We start from the raw sequence: 20,207 nt of genomic DNA, 5'->3' as shown, positions 1-20,207 counted from the left end.
GCTGATCTGTAGCTGAGAGGAAGCGGCTGGAAAAGCTCATTAGGGGTGCCAGCTCTGTCCTGGGATAGATAGTACAAGTGGTAGGAGACAAAAGGACAGTGAAAAAATCACATCACTGATGGACGATGTCCCCTACACCATGCATGACTTTAATTTATGCTGCTCCCAACAGACTCAGTAAGTGTTTACAACATGCTAATGGTGGCACGGGTTCTGATCTCAACATGAATCGTTTACACAGTCTTTAAGATGCTAAGCTACGCTTACATATGCCTTAGCTACTTTGGGATGCTGCTGTACCATCATGCAAATCATGTATAATTTCACATTGTTCTGTAAAAATCTCATCTTTTTACAGTTTAACTTGGATACTTCTTTTTTTTTTACCCGATAAAGCAATATTATCCATAATTGTGCAATACATACTCTGGTATCTATTTTTACTTTGTTTTTTGGTGTTTCTAATAAAGCTCATCCTCTGTTGCTTTAGAACTGACTTTCGATTGGATTAGCTTGCTTTTGTTCAATACTATCAATTGTGTGTAACGCTGTCTGTGTCTTTGCCACTGTCACACCCAATTTTTCCCATTGTGGGACAATAACGGAATTTCTTATCTCTTATCTTATAATATACCATTTTTGTTTTAAAGATATTTTATCATGTAAAGCACTTTGTGTTGTCCTTGTACTGAAATGTGCTATACATATAAATTTGCCTTGCCTTGCATTGCCTTTTAATTGGTTCTTTGAATACTCAATATTCTAGACAAACAGAAACTGGGGTTTTCATTAGCTGTAACCAAAAATCCAAATTAAAGAAGTAAACCCTAGCCATATGGGTTCATGTTATGGATTTATATAACTTGGGGTTAACCCTTTGAATTTAAACACTAAAATAAATTAACTTTTTGATAATATTTTAATCTGACGTTTATCCATAAATGTTTAGTACTTTGTGTTTCTGGGAGACAAACTGAACCACTGCTTTACGGCTTGTTTGCTATTGAAATTACTTTAAAATAATTTGAAGTGCAACATTTCCCCACACCTTTTTGTGTTAATCACAGGGTGACTGTAGCTCAAGGTGACAAGAAGCTGCTAGGGGGGATAATTCTTGTCTCTGTACTCTTGGTTTTTCCCAGTCATCCCAGTGGAATGCCCAGAGGCTCTAATTACAACATATTGTCTGAGCTGGTGTGTGCTCTCATCCTGAACGGAGGGTGGTGTGATTCCTGGAAGCCCCCGATAGGCTCCAACAAATGCAGATGGCTAAAAGGGAAAAAAGGTCTACTTTAATGAGGATGGATTTAGGGTCAGAGGTAGACAGAGAGAAAAGGTTTTTAAAGATAACAAGCCAAAATACTAGTGCTGTCAGAAGAGAGAGCACAAAGAGTTTGGGGGGGTAAATGAGTGATTATAGGTGGAGGAGAGAAGCTGAGGACCTCTGCAGGTTAATTAGGCGCAGAGGGAGGGGACACCTGCAAGATGAACACCACCCTCACCTTCACAAGAGAGATCTAGATCTTTGCATAAAGAACATTTGCATCTGCACACATTGCACTGGTGGCCGGACCCTCCTCATCTCCCACAGACAGATGTAGACGTCTATGAATAATGTAATGGGGAAGGGCGGAGGATACTGGGTGTGTGTGTGTGTGTGTGTGTGTGTGTGTGTGTGTTTGTGTGTGTGTGTGTGTGTGCAGAAAGAATAAAGCTGTAGTTCCTCCTCCTTCCTTCCTGCACCACCCCTCGTTTTCTTCCCATTCTCCGCCCCTCATCGCGTTCACCCAACCCCCTAGCAGCCGGCCGCACTGCAGAAGGTCAGCGTGAGAAGAGGAGGAAAGCGGCAGAGGGAGAGACGCAGAGGTGGGGTGTCTTGGACGCACGGGAATATGCCGAGGGGAGAGCGTGCCGACGAGCAATGACAACCATGCTGAGCCCAAAGATCAGACAGACCAGGAGAGGTACGTTGGTTTGCCTTCACATGCATGCTCGCTGACAGCTGCAGCATCCTCCTCATCCCCCTGGGGTCTTGCATCTGAACGGGGATGGAAACCATTAATTAAACACTTAAATGTGTCAAAAATTTGATTTTTTTTGTGTGTGTGTGTGCAAGAATCCAAACTTTTATGTGCAAACTGTCTTTTAGAAAGTCTGTTCCATGCAAATGACAACCGCCGTAACCCTACTGTTCTTACTGTTGTTACACATTTGTGAATGAACTGCCACAGCTACCCACGCAGGAAACCTCCTGCTCTGCATTTGCATTTTACTCCAGCTGGGTGATGCTGCTGGTGTGAATTGTGTTCCAGAGAGAGAGGGAGCAGCGTCTCTGGCTCCATCAGCACCACGCGGCTGCTGTCACACTCTGGCTTCTACATCACATTGTGTGTCTGCGTGTCCCCGCTGATGGATTTAATAAGCATGTGGACGCAAAAGTGTGTGTGTCTCATTTCTTCCCTCCTCTCTTGGCACAAATCTCCATGACGACGATTATACAGCTGGATCAGCTTAAGTTGAAGTGAACAGGTTCTCAGAATGTTCCGCTGCAGTGACAGGAAACTGGTGGCAAAGTGGATTAAAACATATTTGCATACATTTAAATGAACATTACATTACCGCAGATCGATTAACGCAGCACGCTTCGGCCTGAAATGACTGGATGAACAGCGATATAATTATAACAATCAATCACACTTAGATTGTATTTTGTGGTGTTTTATACTTTTAAACAATACTGATTATGTTTACAAGAATCCGCTCCCTGTATAATGCAGGGAGTCAATCATCCTTGCTTTATTTGTAATGTAGTGAAATAAACGGATTAAAGTGCCTGTGTGATTCTGCCTGAGAAGTCGCCTCCGCATCGCTCCTGCAAATTAACGCTTGTCTGCTGACAGCGCCGCATTTGCTGCAATAGTTAAATGCCTAGCTGTGTATGTGATGGGAGGAAGAAAAAAAAACGCCTGCTGAGCCAGGGGTCAGAGCAGTTCAGAGCATTAACCACAGGGTATGTGCTAGTTAGTAATAGAACTGCTTATGAGGTCGCATCAAAATTGTCAAGAAAAGAAGATATAAACATAGCCGTGTGATTATCTGTAATATGGACATTAAACGGACATGGTGGAATATTTATTGCCAAGGAGCTCGGCTGATGTGACCTAGCTCTGGGATTGTTTCCTATCTACACTCTAAATATAGACTTTAAAATATTAATAATACCATTTTAATTATGGCGCTATATAATAAGAGTATAGGAATACATCCATTTAACGAGATGATACACAGCACTGGATTCTCAGAAATACAGGAGATTTTGGCTATATTTTTGTCCGTCCATCCAGCCATCATCCATCATAATGGGAGTGGTGGACTTATGGTTAGAGCTGGGCATCTATCAAAACTCAGTCTATGACTCTGGGTCGCTGAGCAAAGATTGCTACCTGTGCGCTCCTCAGTTTTGGGGCACTGCTCCCTAAGGTGTGGGTTAAACACAAAGCTGAATTTCCCCTCTGTGGGTCTATAAAGAGGAAACAAGAACAAGATACTTAAACTCGTCTGCTTGAGGCAGAGACTGACCCCCCACTCAGAGGGGGCAGTCCTAATTTTTTGTATTATAAAAAAAAAATCAAGAAGTTTCACAAATCATAACCTGTGTTTAAAATAATCTGTAGTGATTACAGTAGAACCTTCCAGTCTAGGTTTGACTTGCAGTATTTTGGTTGGACATTTATAAAGTTGCTCCAATGGTATGAACACATTAAAATTGTTTGTTTTTAGTTGTATTTTTTCATAAATACATGTTGAATGTTGAATGTTTCCTTTAAAGACTTTCTTTTCTGCATGGTGGTATAATCAGCTCCCAACCATGCCACTTTGGTGTCTGCCATGAGACAACAGCAGAATGCCCCGCTCCTATCTGAACTCCATTAATGTGTCACATAGGATATTGGATTTTCACTCCAGTCTTCTCCTGCATTTTTTAAAGAACAAGCACAATGATCAATTTTTCTGCCAGAGCTCCATTACAACAATTGTTCTCCGCTTTTATCCAGAGCACTTAGTTCAGTGAGGCTAAAGGATGGCACATATAAAAACTGATAGTATAAGCTGAGCATGCTGTCGATTCTGAAGGTAAAGAGGAACACCTGCAGTGACAACTGGGGAATCATTTCAGGATCCTAAAGTCAAGAGGGGGAAAAAAAGGCTGGATTATTATGCCTTGTGTCTGGAGATGTTTTTACAGATGACCTTCCTCAAAGCAAAGTACAGATGGGGAAGAATAATGGGTTTGGGCAAGAAAGAAGAGAACAGGGTAGTGACTTTGTAGGCAGTCATTAAACACGTGAATCTGAGTCTGCCAGGCAGTGGATGTTAAACAATGGTGGAGTAATGTGTCCTCTCTGGTTGATCAAACACCCGTTGGAGTGATGTTTTGCCAATCTGTTTCCTCCTTTGGCACGTACCTGCTAAGATCTCATATATGATTAGCATCAGATGATTATTTGAAACCCTTGTGATTCTATTTATCAAGGACTTAATCCCCATTTGGATCAGTTGAGCCGGATGAAGCATGACAGATTGAGATGCCTTCTTAAACCAAAGTAAGCAGCCTATTGTTATGAATTAGAGTCAAATCACTAGCTAACTTCTAGCTTGCTTTTGGCTACTGCTTACATTTACATTATAACACATTTTCATTATATCTGTCTTTATCCTTACATTTAACAAGTCAAAATAATTTTAAGTTCAAATATTTGACTCTTGTTATAATAGGCCAAAATTTATTCATACTCCTGGCACACCCCAAAGCATTTTACCTTACAGTCAGTCATTCACACCCTGATGGTGGTGAGCTATGTTAGTAGCCACAGCTGCCCTGGGGCAGACTGACAGAAGTGAGGCAACGCCGCCATACAACCCGCTGACAGCCTCTAGCAGGTAATGCGGGTGAAGTGTCTAGCTCAAGGACATCACTGAGACATTTGGAGCGGGGGTTCAAACCAGCAACCCGCTGGTTACAGGACAACCTCCCTAATGCTTGCACCACTGCCACCCCGGAAAGCTGGTCACGTCAGGTTTGATGGGTTTGTTGCGGGGCCGAACCATAGAGAGGAGCTGAGAAGCCGCATATTGTAATGAGTGATTTATTAAATCATGAGAATGAAAGCTTACAAGCAGGCAGGTGAAGACAAGATGCAGGAACAAGACGAGAACCAGGGTAGCATGGCAGAGGACCTGATGATGAGTGTGACTGAACTGGCTGACTGTATAGGGGAGGAACAGCCGGTGGAGCAAATTAACACAGGCGAGATGAGTAAAGGCATTTAGGCTGCAGGAGAGAGAGGCCAGTAAACTGACAGGGGCAGGGGAGAACATAATCCAACAGGGAAACATAATGTATGTCCAGACATGGGAAGACAAGCTAACTAAACTAAGGCAGACAATAGAGATAAAACAGAAACACGAATAAAGAACAGAAAGCTATCTGAGAGAAACAAGATAAACAATACTAAAGAGAGCAACACAAAAAGGCGGCAGAATCCCCAGGAAGCTACAAGAAGTAATCAAACCCTGGAGATCCTGACAGGTCAGCAATTATAAGAGTTTCATTTGGGGTAGGTAGCACCCCAGGATTTGTGGCATGGGCTCTGGTTGGTTGGCCCGTTCTGTTTACATTGTCCCCATCTCCGGATAGATGGGCCCGTGGGTCATCTGGTCTGGGACCGGGTGGGGGGTTAGGACCGAAGTATGGACCGGATAGGTCGGGTTGTGGTAGAAATAGCGTTTTACAGAACAGAATCCCCTTTCGGTGACCCAAAAGAACTCATAGAATTTTTTTTTTACATCTTTGACATCTTGTATGCAGCAGCGCAATGCTGTTCTGCCTGTGAGCGGAGAAGTATCACCCTCAAAGAAAGACTGTTCTGTTTTAATGCATCGCACCAGGCAATTGCTGTGCATGCCTATTGGTCCTGTGACAAACACTGAAAACTGGACATTTTCATTCATCCTTAAACCCCCCACCTCCACCGCGGATGATGAAACGTGAAAAGTGGACATGTCTGGCAAAAGAGGACATGTGGATGCCAAAGCTTATATTTAGCATTAAACAAAAAATAATTAGGTTTAAATTAAAATGTGCTTTTCTGTTTTAACATTGACATAAAAAAAAAGCTGTGGCTTGTGCCAAAACATTGCTTTCACATCACTTTCCTAAAAACTGTTAAGATCTGAGGATAGTTTGAGATGTTTCATCCACTGAGGTTTCTTTTTAATCAAAAACAGCCCTATCCTCCAATGGAAAAAAAAATCCCACCGCTGTGCTTCAGTACGATCAACAAATGTCAACATTTTCAAGCTGTAATAGGTTTCCTGGTGCAGTGGCTGGCACCAGAAATAAAGCAGCTGCTGTAATTGCCCGCGTGTTAGCTGCTTCTCCCTTGTGCTGTGTTTCTGATCTGCATTACCATGGTTTCATGATCAAAACTGTTACAGTGCAGCACCACGCTGACTTTCTGCCTCTCTGGGGCATGCGACTGAAAACTGACGGGGGGAAAGATGCTGTAAGGAGGACAGGGGCTTAAAAAAAAAAACACCACAGATTGTGTGCATGTGGGGATGATTTAGTGCGCACACTCACTGCTGCAGATCTGTTCCGATTCACTGCAGGTTGCAAATAACAGACCTGTATGTCAACTGCCACACCTCCAGTAAGTCACGGATGGAATACACACACACACACACACACACACACACACAGCCAATGCATTAATCAGTAGTGATGGGATAGCTGGATGTTCCGCTCTGATGCACGTGTAACTCTCTCCGCTGTTTTCCCCAACCCATAAATCACAGGACAACAACTAGATTAGCCAAATTAAATTCCAGCACCATGCCTATGTGAACAGCTGAGTGTATGCGCATGCATGTATGCAATTTAGCTTTCTGTAATGTGTAGTCTTTGTAGAGTTCCCCTTTTACCTTCCTAATGGAGGCTCTTCTTTCTGGTGTGCAGAGAAGCTATATATCCATTTGCTGATGATGATAAATATATAACGCCATGATGTATGAGGTGGCACCGTAGGGACCTAAAGTGTGTGAGTTTGTTGCATCAGATACATTTGTGCATAAAGCAATATTAGTTCCTCACACGACATGGATGAGTCCACTTTAAGTAAGCAGTTGCTCTATGGCTTCCGGTTAGGAGACTAAAGATTTCATCATTTAAGGATTTTACAAATTCTTCAAGAAGAGAACCGTTCCAATTAGGTCAACAGAGAAATTCTCATCAGCCATTAAATTATCACCAATTGTCTGGCACCACACACCCAAAAAAAAGACAATATGTTGTTGTCTTGAAGCATTTGTCACAGTGAAGTAAGCAGTTTTATCAAAAGCATGGTTGCTTCTGCATGAAAAACATTTGAAAACAACTGCTGGTGTTATTTTTATTTTTATTTTTTTGCTTTTTTTTTCTTAAAGATTTTCACCACCATTTTCACCACTTGTACCCATCTAGAATATATTTTAAAAACCTGTTGCTGAAGGGGTCTGCTGTGGAGGACTACCCTTGAGTGTGACTGTTACGGCTGGCATACATAAATTTGTATGTAAGTGTGCAGGTGCCAGTTGCTGATTGGTTCCAGGACGGTGACAACATGACATCCCGGACGAGCCCCCAATTTAATATGTTACGACCTGTCTAGGGTTGGCCAGACCATAACATATTAAAGAGTTGATCCATCGTCCTCCTTAGTTAGGGAGGTAAGGTGATTGTCATTTGTTTACTTATGTTGCAGTAGGTAAGTTGGTTTATTTCTTTTTTAGACAGTTGCCTTTTGTTTGTTATTTTTGGCACATAGCTCTCTTTGAAGTTGTTTGCTCCATTTGTGTTGTAACTTTAGAACTATTTTCCCTTTTGTAAATAAATTACTTTCTAAACATATACAACTTTGTATTTGTGAGCTGCTTGGAATGGGAAGAGGATGGATCAACTCTTTAATATGTTATGGTCTGGCCAACCCTAGACAGGTCGTAACAGTGACTTACTGTAAAAATGAACATACACATAAATTAACATATACATAAAAACCAGGGCAAGTTCCCTTGATTTGGAAGGTATTTGCTGCATTATTAGTCTTTACTTTTCATTAATGTGAACTATTTTCCTCAATTTACTGTTAGGTAAACATTGACATTACCAGATAATTGCTCGATGTATAGTGATAAGTTCAGACTGCAATAGATCAGATAACTTACAAGATCAGATGCTTACAAAAGTAAGCATTTGCATATCGTGTACACTAAAAGTAAGTAAAAGTTTCTGGAATTGAGTGCATTGGTTCTTGATTTGAGCAAGCAAATAAGATTATCTGCCAACTGAATAAGATTTCTGCACTTAAAATAGGAACAACTCATCTCTATCATCTTATTTCAAATGCAGTATATCTAATTATCTTATTTTAGGAGTCAAAACACTCATTCCATTAGCACATAATCTTACCTACCTGCATAATTCAAAGACAAATACGCTAATTTCAAGAAAGTCTTCCTTACTTTTAGTTCCCTTGTTAAGATCTAACAAGGTCGGCACTCTCGTGGCGCAGCGGGTCGCGTGACCCATATACAGAGGCCTGGACGCAGTCGACCCGGGTTTGAATCTGACCCACAGTACTCTGCTGCATGTGTTTCCCCCTCTTCCACCCCTCTTCCTGTCAGCCTACTTTCATAAAAAGCGAGCCACTAGAGCCATGAAAAAGAAAAAATAGTAATCTAACAAGGTCACTTCCAAACTTCTGGCCTATTGTATATGCATGTCACAGACCAATCTAACCTGAACAATCCAACTCCAATTTAAAAAAAAATGGTGGGATTTAGTGACATCAAGTCTAATAGTACAGAGCACAGCAAGCTGATTCATCTGTTGTCTATAACTACAGTAACACCCCTTGCAGCTTTGCTGGGGCTCATTCTCTGTGTTCATTGGAAAGGACTCTGGAGGGCATCACAGGGCAACAGACAGACAGGACAAACAACCATGAATAAACAAACCACCTCCAACAGGCATTTTAGAGAAACCAATTAACAGAACATACATCTTTGTGGACTTGAAGTGAATAACGTGGAATATTTGTTCATCATGGCATCGCGGCTCTTTGTCGGTGTGATACATTATGCCAGAAGTGAATGTGTCTGTCTTGAGTGAAGGTGTTTAAAGCAGGAAAAAGGGGGATTTGAGCGAGTTTGACAGGAACCAAAATCTGAAGGCTAGACGGCTGGGTCAGATTATCTTCAAAATTGCTACTTTAGTGCCATGTTCCTGATCCTAGTGGTCAGGATTTATAAACACTGTCCAAAGAAAGGAAAAATTATTAACAGATGATAGATGTGTGCTGGGCGGTCAGGGCTGGTTGTTGCATGCATCGTGATATGTGTTGTGGTGATTTGCCTAAAGAAGATCCAAGTATTGGATGGCAGGCAGATAAGCAGAGATAAACTGTCAAGCACTTCGGTAATCCGCAATCACACAGAATGAACTGTTATCATTACGGCCCTTTTACTTACCATACAAAATTCCCCAACCTTTTATAACAGTTGTGTACATTCATCCGAAAGCGGGTCCTACCTCTGCCTTCCAGCATGGTCTTTGATGTTGTGCAGAAACTGTAGTCCATCTCTCCTGATGCTCCAAACTTTGATTTTAGGAGATTTCGACCACATTTTACTTAAGAAAACATTATGGGACTTTTATCAATGTGTCTCCTGCCCAACATGTTATGGAACAGTCAAGGATGCTTTTAAAGCTGTCCCTTTTCCTCCTTTGGGCTCTGCTGACCATAATTCTATGTTTCTGCTGCCCACTTACAAGACTGTTTTAAAGAGAGAAAAACCTGAGATCAAAGACGCAGAAGTCTGGACAGAGGATTCTGTTCTCTTTCTGCAAGAATGCTTTAAGTGGACTGACTGGGATGTTTTTAAACAATCTAGACTCAAGACAGAGCACTTTAATATCAACCTCCACGATGTTAAACAGGGTTTCCACTGTTTAAAAAATTAACCAAAGCCACGGACCTGATGTATGTCATTTCCCTCTGGGATTATTAATGTATTTCTGATTCTGATTCTGATGTATGTGGACGGTCAGTTAAATCTTGTGCCAACGAGTCTGGTCTTTCACTATATTTTTAACAAGCCTTTGCAAACACAACCCATTCCTGCCACCTGGAAAGATGCCATTGTGGTTCCCGTCCTTAAATCCAAGTGTCCCAAAACTTTTTATTATTTATTATTTTAGACCAGGAGTGCTGACCTCAGTCATAATGAAAATCTTTGAAAGGTTAATCAGAGGTGAGCTCTTAAAGCAGACTGAACATTTTTTAGACCCCTTGCTGTTTGCCTACAGGCGTCACAGAGGATTAGAAGATGTGACCCTCACTCTGCTAAACCTGCTTTTTGAACAGCTGGATTTTAATGGGACACCCGACAGACTTTTAATTGTGGAATTTTCCTCAATTACAGCTTGCCTTAAGAAACAATCTGGCTGGTTGGATTTTAGAATTTTTAATTAACAGGACACAAACAAACAGGTTTTAAACATGCTTCCACTGGGGCACCTCAAAGCTGCGTCACCTCTACTTTTTATACACAAATGAGTGTCAGAGTAAATATGATAATAGGTTCATTATGATGAATAACAGATGATTCTGTTATTGTTAGCATTGTTAAAGAGAGTGCAAGTAGCCATGACCTTGTGACCTACGAGTTTGTCCAATGTACTGAGGAGTCTTACCTCCACCTTAAAACTGGCAAGACAAAAGATATGATCATTGATTTTAGGAGGAAACCTCACAAGTACTAAGTCACTTTGATTAAAGGGCAAGCCATTGAGAGAGTGCAGACATTTAAATACTTTGGGACTATTTTAGATGAAAAATTAAACTTTGAAGCAAACTGTGAAACTGTGTGTAAAAAGGCCCACCTGCACTTTTTCTGCTTAAGGAAACTCAACCATATTAACATTGACCGAACCATAATAACCATAATTTATTGTGCTTTTATCAAATCTGTTTCAAAAGATGACTTGCATCCCCTTTACTGTGGGTTCCAACTTCTTCCCACCAGACAGAGGTTCTTGGTTTCTAAATGTAGAACCAGACGTTTTAAAAACAGCTTTGTTCCCACTGTGGAAATTGAAATGATGCCGGTAGGATTTTAAAAGGTTTTAATGAAATGTTAGGGATTTTAGTGGATATCGTGGATTTTATTGACCTATCTTACTTCTTTTATTATTGACAGCCATCACATGATTTTAAAGGATTTTTTTTGGACTTTTAGGAATTTTACTGGATATCATTGATTTTATTGGACTGTCATATTTATTTTAAAGAAATATTGATCACAGTCCAGTATGTTAGTGTGATGCGTGTTTTTATCTGTCCTTTTATTTGTTTTCATAGGCCGTTTTTTTTTTTTTATTTTAAGCTGGGCCCTCTTACGTGTCCTGCTATATTTTGACTCGTGGAGCCTCCAGCGCTTTCAGCATGCTTGGATTCAAATGGTTTTGGGTGTGTTTTTGCATAGTGTATGTGGTTATGTATGTGTCTAAAACCTCTGCAAAACAAATCTACCTACAGGTATAACTAAAGTAACCTTGAACGCCATCCAACCACCAGACCACTTAGAAGTGAAGAGGAGCAGGAGAGAAAACTCAAAGAGAAACTGGAATGAAGCTACGAGCAACAAAATCTGAATCCCAGTGAATCATGGGCTGGCTTTTTATGTCCAGAACCAATGGACTAGATAATGTAACTCAAACTTATATATAAAAAAAAAAAAGTTAATGTTAGTTCTGATTAACAGATAAAAGGATACATATTGCATCACAGCTTGTTCTATGAGGAGCCCCATAGCAACAGACCAGTTAGGGTAGAAGTGGCTACCCAAGATGGCTACGGTCTCTTTCAATAGGAAAAGGGTTCACCATGAAAATTATTTAGAAAAGGTTTGAGGAGTAACTGGAAGTGGCCTCCAGATTTTCCAGATCTCAAACCAATCAAACCAGTGTGGGAGGTCAGGGACAAGCAAAACCGCTCCATGAATGCCCACCTCCCAACTTAAACTGGGAACACACTGCATCATTTCCACTAAAAACACAGTCAACACTATGAATGATTTGAGAAATTCATCTGTGGGAAACATTAGGAGCGAGCAGAAAAGAAATGTAGCTTGTCTGTTCTAGTATTGCCATCGTCTCTGTCCATCTTTTAAATTGTGGCCCTTGTGCATTCAGAGACCTTTAGGTTGCTTGGTCAGTCACATAAACTGTGATCCCCTCAGCAGCCACTGTTGTTGAGTGTGTGATCACCAGACTCACAGTGATGGAAAAGAAATATGTTAAAAAAAATTCTGTTAGTAAACACTCCCGGTCTTTTAAAAAAGTTGTGAAAAGAAGAAAAGTCAGATATTGTGTCCCCACTTTTAGAGGACTTAAAGGATCTTCTGCTATAACATCTTGATACCAGATATCACAACAGACCTTCAGGGTTTTATTGGAGTTCTTGCCTGTTCTAACACACCGTTAGGCAGGTGGTCATAATAGTATGCCTGATCAGTTTACAATTTATGTCTGAATGATATTCATGATATTATAAACTGTTTGAGCTCATGACTAAATGAATATCCACCAGTCTATTCATTACGCTCTCTAGCTAGAATTAAACCCTGAAATAAAATTGCACATGTGCTTATTTACATAGATTATCACTGGGAAGCAAATGTGGGCGTAGAGCACATCTGCAAACACGACTGAAGCAGCGCCTGTGTCTGACTAAGCCCGTCTCTAACAGAAGCTGTTGGGGATGTATTTCCCTAAACTGCAGTGAATGTGCCTAAAAGCTGGCCTTACAATAAAAGCGACTCCTTTCAGAGTTGTGCTTCATTGTTGCAGAAGCTACCACAAAGCAGCTCCACCCAAAACCCGAGGAAGGTCTGAATCACTTGGTGCAGAAGGTCCAAATTTGTGCAGCGGGCAGTCATGGCCTGGCACACAAAAACATGCAGAGTTAAAAATCTGTTGTCGTGACTCAGGGGTGAATCATCCAGAACGTTCCACTCAGGCTACGATCCGGGCGGCTCATGTTGAACAAAGGAGATATTTCATGTGGACACTGGCGCAGTGAGAAGAGATGAAACGACGAGGGGGATGCGATGTGGTGAAGATTAACAGACGGGTAGGGCAGGGTAGGGAAGGTAAGTGTCACTATAGTTAGGGTATTTGGCTGAAAAAAGCTAAAACCGTAGTGCTTTGTGTGTCTCAGCATATATGAGTCATTTGTTCATATCAAATGTGATCTTGAAATGATCTCGAGAAGAAATGTCAATGGTCCTAAAATTAGCTAATTTAAAGCTAATTTATAGGTGAAGACAGTTTGTGTGTTGGGGGTTTTAAAAGGAGAAAGGCTTTTGAGCAACAGATGCATCAGGTTAACACAGAAGAAGTCGAACTATTCATAAAAATCTACAAAAGGTACGACGTGGTAGCATCAGAAAACAGCAGAGATAGAAGCTCTGGCTTCAGACTGGGACTCGATTTGCAATTAAAGCTATAGTGGCCGTTGTTTTTGTGGCTTTGTGTTCCGGGGCCAATCATTTTATCTATTGGTTATCACACAAGTTTATTAGAAGAAGAAGAAGATGATGATGATGATGAAGAAGGCCTCAAATGAAAGAATAAGGACCAGATTATATTTGGGAGATTGTTTTTTTTTACACAATCCCCCTGAGGAGCGGAAAAGACGTTCTTGTGCATGCAAACAGTTATTCAAGAAGGGACATGGGTGTTTTTTACCTAAATTTCTGGAAAAATCGTCCACTTTACCTTGAAGTTGCAAAAACTTCTGTCTTAGATTTGGACTATACCGTCTTATAACATGATTTTCTTCCTATGTGATACAGAAAACCGTTCACATTAAAAAGCGAGGCTGTTCCATATTGCCCTTATTACAGAGACTACATACTTATTCAAACTGCAGGCTATAATTTATTTATTTACTTATTTATTTATTTATTTATTTAATATGGCCCTGTCTGGCAATGTGGCATTAAGAATTGTCTCAATGCCAAAAACAGCCTAACACATTTTACTTTCACAGGTGGAGCCGTACCACTTTCGCCATAGTGCACCGCTTGATTTATATATGTTAATAGCTTTATTATAATTTATGCAGGGAATATTTCATGTGATATGGACACTACAATAAGAAAGTAGAATGGAGAAAGAAAGAAAATAGGGAAAAAAAGGAGAAAAGGTGAAAGAAAGAGGAGATAAAAGGGAGAGAATGATAAAACAACACGTCTGCTTCTTCACCTGCAAAGAGAGATGTAAAAAGAACAGCACAACCAGCGGATAAAGTATTACAGATACATTAAAGTAGCGCCTTGATACCGTCACTGAAGTAAATACAGTATTAATTAATATGACATGTATAAAGTGACAGCTGAAGATAATAATAGGGGTTTTATGTTTGGCAGGCAATATATTTAATGAAATATAACGTAAACTGAACCAGTGACAGACAACAAAACCATAGTCCCAGACAGCATAATTGTAAAATCTGGGATGACTTCATTTTCCAATGAGAAATGAGCATGATAGTCAGACTTATTTTGCTCATGCAAGCTGTTTGGAGGGAAGAGAATCGCCTGGCCTCCAATTCAAAATGTCTCTTGAGAATTTAGACAAATAGAACCAAAAGATGCTCATACTGTAACAAAATCATGCCACTAGCTGGCGGGCATGCCGGGAAAAAAAGCCTTTCCCTTGCTACCATTACGCTTGTAAACATATAGCTCAATTATTCTGGGATGTCAACTGGAAAAGTGCGCTTAGGTCATTTGAGACTATTACTGCTGTCACACTACTGCTATGCTGTGTTTTTCATTTCAGTCGTCTAGGAAGACACGAGGACACATGAAGACAACACTCCAGTGTTGCCTCATAAGCCATTTGTCACTGCAGCATGCACATTTGTTGACCCGATCACACAGACTGGCTCAGATTTTTGGCACGTCTAAAAACAATTCTACTACATGAGCGCCACAGTTTTCTCATGCCATTGATACCACAAATGCATGCTGCAGCTGCAGAATCAATGTAACTCAGCTATTACACAATGATTCAGTGATAATATTACCAATTACATATCATGTTATACTATACTGTGTGCACTGATGAATACACACCTTAGCATTAAAATGTGATTTTAAGATGGTCAGTTGATCCCTAAATAGCAAAACAGAAATAAAGCAACACTGTAAAGTTATGGCAAAAAGAACATATTGTGTTCTTTGCCTGAGAACATTGAATTCCACAACCTTTATCCCGATGCACATGCACTATTCAGCGCCATCAAAGACATGAAAAGTTTTAATGTTCTACAAAATCCCTGTCCTTTTCGCCTGGTCAGGCCCGTGTGATGCATACACCAATACAGGAAACAGTCTGACGGCATCTTGGGTTTATGCCTAAAAGTATATTTGGCTTTCTTTCAACTGCAAGATTAAGGTACCATGATAAAAAGATGAATTTAAGTCAAAGTTTTCTTATACCTCTTCGTCAATACTGCCAATAAGCATGGAAGCCACAGTATGTTCCTGCAGTTCAACTCCAGTGTCTTGGTAATGATCAGGTCACTTGGGAGTGTGTTTTGCTGTGTGTATTTTTAATGTCTTTCTGGATTATTAGTTTTTTTTTATTGGCTATATGTGAAATACTCTTCCATCCAACTTGGAAGGCAATCATCAAAAGCCGAGGCAACAGGGAATCATTTCATAAACAGTATTACACAGGGACTTCTTTTGTATACTGCACTGCGAGCGACCATGAAAAAGACAAAACCAATTTAAATGTAAATTAGCACACAGCAAAGAGCCAAACATCTTTAATGTGCTCATAAGTGACAGTGTCCTCACAAACATAACATTTATTTATTCACATGTTTAAAAACGGTTGGCCAATGAGCGATTTCCTCTTATCCAAGAGACAATATATTTGGCAAAGAATGCTAAAATGTGGCGCTGGTAGAGATAAGTCGATGAGCTCGTGTTCGCAAGTGCACTCAAGGGGGCTTTGATGCGACCCGAGTGGCTGAGCATAAGAAGGCGACGTAATTAAACTTCAAGTGAGAGAAACGGAGCATGACGGTGCAGATAGGGAAGAACAAAGCTGATGGAAAGGCTGGAGTCATGCGGGAGACACACCTTGCTAAGGGGAGAGTGTTACAGTAACTGGTGAAAGCATTTATACCCCTCGAACGTTTTCACCACAATCGTAGTTTATTGGAGCTGTGTGTGACGGACCAACACAAATTAGTGCATAGTTGTGAAATGAAAGCAAATTGATTTCAACATTATACTAATGATTTAAAAAAGGTGAGTTACATTTCTGATTGCCCACTAAGTCAATGGTTAAAGGACTTTGCATATCTCTTTTCTGTGGAACTTAGCTCTGGTCTTTGACCTTTAATATATGAAAATGTTCTGAACTGAACATCTCTGTACTAGTACTCTCTCTACAGGTACATCTCCAATGAGGCTCATTTGTCAGATTAAAAGCACGGTCTGAAAAAAACCTTTAAGTAGATATTTATCACACAGTAATTTTGAATAAACCCACATATATCAAATAAAAAAATATATATATATTTCTTATTCCTTTTAGTTAGGTGATTGGAAACATGATTGGAAAATAAATGATCAGAAACCAGAAAAAAATAACATGTATAATCAACAGAGAATTCAGACTATTCACAGCATGGCAACTAAATGTTTTGTATTGTGTGATGTTCTTGTCTTAAATGTTGTGTTCTCATTAGGTTTAAGTGGGAAATTAGCATAACTGATAGAAATAAAGGCCTTGAAAGTACAGTTATGTGTGTAATTAATATATTTGATGTCTTTTACTTTGTGAACTGAGTAACTAAAATAGATGAACTTATCACAAATACTCTGACGTATTGAGATGCACTCGTGTGTTTGGAATCTTCAAAGCTGTGTCTCTAACAAGTCTTCTTTCCACCCAGAATTTGGATGAGTTTATTCTTATTGACCAGCTTCCTTGTTTATGCCGAAGAAAAGCATCCCACAGCATGCTGCTGCCACCACTATGTCTTGTTTTGAGGATGGATCAGGGTGATGTGGAGTGTTGGTTTTCCTCCATAACACGAGTCCCTGATTAACAGCAGCCTGCCAGAGTTACTAATGGCCTCCAGGCTTCTGCCAGTTTAGGTGGATGGTCACGTCATGTAATATTTCTTGTTGTTTGTGGTCATAATGGGGGAAAACTGCTTGAAGTGGAATGAATAGTTTTGCAAGACACTTTAAACAAAGAGGCATTTGCGTCATGTAGGTTCCTGAGAGGCAGCCCGATGCTTTGCCTTTGGGGAAAGCTAGCTGTAAAAATACTAGCCTTAAAAGTAAGTCAAGAAGATGAAGAGGACCACATAATACTGACATTACATTAAGATTATAAAGAGAAGGTGTCCTGTAGCTTCCTCTTGCACATTACTCATCACTGCACTACCTCATTAGAGGTTGTCATAGTAACGATTGATTATTTAACGGTGGGAAAAGATTACTACTAGGCTGCATTTTTTGGTCTCATTTAAATAGAAAATTGACTTTACTTCAAGAAAAACCGCATTAGTCTTAGGACCACCCAATCTTTTGTTTGCTCCGTTATACATCGGAATCCAGTTTGAGCTGAAATTCTGCATAATCTTTCGACAAACTAACTTATCTAATTTGATGGTTAAAAATATACAACCGTAACACAATTCTTAACATCAACAGGCTACTTCAGGTATTGACACAGTCTCTGATTAGCTTTAATTTAACAAGTCACGCTATTTAAGGTTTATAAATATATTGGAGGCAGCAAGACAGGTCATTAAAAAGGATAAATATTGATTTTTTTTTACCCCATCCTTTTCTTTCATCCTTTGCCTTAGTGACATCAGAAAATTGATCATGTCTAGTGTGTGCGTGCGTGCTGCGTGTGTGTGTGTGTGTGTGTGTGTGTGTGTGTGTGTGTGTGTGTGTGTGTGTGTGTGTGTGTGTGTGTGTGTTCTTGTACTTGCAGCTGAGTGAGAAAAATTTTTGTGAATTTTACTAGTAATGTGAGGACTTTGATGTAAAGTGAGGACCCTTTTTTGTTGCTCACTTTTATTCTGGGCTAGGGGTTAGGTTTAGGACTGAGGTATCAATTAGGTTTAGGTTAGGGTGTTACGGTTAGGGTGATGTTAGGTATGGACTAGTTAGTAAATGGTTAGGGTTAGGCCTAGAAAGGGTTGGAAATAAATGAATTAAAAAATATAGAAAAATGTTTTACATTTAAAAGTGGCGCTGTGAGGTGTTATGATTATACAATAATCTACATCTGTGAGGTATAAAGCCAAGAATCTGATGCACAACTTGGAGTTACTGTAGATTATCCAAACAGCGATTAAACAGATTCACCTAGAAGCTCAGTTATATGCATACACTCCTCCTCCTGTTAAAAATAAATGTTATTTAGCAATCAACAAGTTTCAGGTATAATTGTAAAGTGCATTGGGGTTTCTCAAAAGCAGGACCTTCTTGATGCAAGACAGCAGTACTACCAACTGTGCTCCTCTGCAGTCCTTCCTGGTATCCTCTAAGTCTATATTGATGTCCGCTTTGGACAGTGATTCTGCTGCTGCAGCAGTTTCTATCTCATGGCAGGCTGGAGCCCAGGTGATGAGTTGTTCTTAAACATTCTAACCGATCATTTAAGCATAGGTAACCATTTGGATTGGATTAGTAACACTTTGACTCAGGTGAATGTTCCAATAGGACAAAAGCACAGTAGTAGTTTCTCTGCAAGTCACAGAGGGTCATTTAACCAGTGGTGGTTTATATAGAGTTGCACCTGTGTGTATTATGTTTAACCTGAGTAAATTAAAGATAATCTGTATTAAATTCTTGTTGGACAAAACATTTTTAAAATCCAGCACGGTCATTTGCAGTACAATTATGAAAATATTAACTGGATCAATACAATATCTAAAATGTAATATTTTAAAATGCTTCCACATCCTGTAAAATCTAAATTCAATATGCAAATGAACAAAACACATACAACAGTGTGTATTATAACCACCTAAAATTTAATAATATGTATTCAACATAAAATGTCAATGATGAATGTGTAAATTAATGACTGGTACTGTGACAGAGAAGAATACAGTAGTTCACGCAGTCCACTGTAGTGGGTGTTTTAAATAATGTAAAAAAAAAAAAAGCATACATTTCAAAACACATTAAGCTAATAGAGAGGGGAGCGTCACAGCTCAATAGCTGCTCTGGCTTTTAAACCGGTCCTTAACTGAGCTCAGGTTTCACACATTTGTTGAGAATCAGTCAGCCAGTCCCATGTGGTCCTATTATCTGCTGCTCTGCTGGGGCAGAGCAACACAATCTCTTCCAAGGACGTCTGAAATTGAAGTGGGGTATTCCCGTCACCTGCGGCTGTGTGTACATTTCTTCTCCTCGCTGCCTCCGTTGTATCTGTTCTGTTGTTTGACTATTTATGTAGGACTAGCAGCCTGGGGCAGACAGTTATAGCTAAGTGGTCGTGTCTGAGGAGCTGCGCGGTGAGTGTGCGTACAGAACAGGGGGATAAAAGCTAATCTAACTTTTGGAAGCCGCCGTAAACATGTGAGGCAAATGAACTGAGAGAATAAAGAATCCAGCAGAACCTTGCCCTATAGCGTTGTATAAAAGCATTCTCTATGTCTGGCTTTTGTGTGTTTGCAGCCAGGTCAAAGAGCATGGTGATGGGCGAGGTTTCGCGAGGCCCGTGCCGGCCGGGCTCCCCCAGCCTCCAGGAGGGGGCGCTGAAGGCCGGATGGCTGAAGAAGCAACGCAGCATCATGAAGAACTGGCAGCTCCGCTGGTTCGTGCTGCGCTCAGACCATCTCTACTTCTACAAAGACGAAGAAGAAACCAAGCCGCAGGTAACGCTTCGGCCATGTTTGCGCACAATGGCAAGATGTCCGTGGTTAAGGCAAATAAACCTGACAACAAATCTCCCCTAAGTATATTACAGAAAGCATGCTCGTGGATCAACTCAAAACCAAAGGTTGTGTGAATCTATCCAAGTGCAGGTTGAAGCCGAAATACGTTAT

The 20,207-nt window shown here is 40.3% G+C and overlaps 1 protein-coding gene across 2 annotated transcripts in view; it reads left to right on the top strand.

Moving 5' to 3' along the window:
* The first annotated feature begins 1,782 nt into the window (after positions 1-1,782).
* Positions 1,783-20,207, top strand: part of si:dkey-191m6.4 (rho GTPase-activating protein 22) — a 47,838-nt gene continuing 29,413 nt past the window's right edge. The window contains exons 1-2 of one of the 2 annotated variants that reach the window (XM_036142481.1): positions 1,783-1,964; positions 19,837-20,036. In XM_036142481.1, the coding sequence (XP_035998374.1) occupies positions 1,922-1,964; positions 19,837-20,036 (243 nt within the window). In that variant the 5' untranslated portion in view covers positions 1,783-1,921. The remainder of the gene's footprint in view (positions 1,965-19,836; positions 20,037-20,207) is intronic. The other variant, XM_012869240.3, reaches the window with a different exon arrangement.

Source organism: Fundulus heteroclitus, chromosome 10, assembly GCF_011125445.2.
Source record: "Fundulus heteroclitus isolate FHET01 chromosome 10, MU-UCD_Fhet_4.1, whole genome shotgun sequence".
Lineage (NCBI taxonomy): Eukaryota > Metazoa > Chordata > Actinopteri > Cyprinodontiformes > Fundulidae > Fundulus > Fundulus heteroclitus.
Note: the sequence above shows the minus strand (reverse complement) of the source record. Positions and strands in the feature narration are given on the sequence as shown.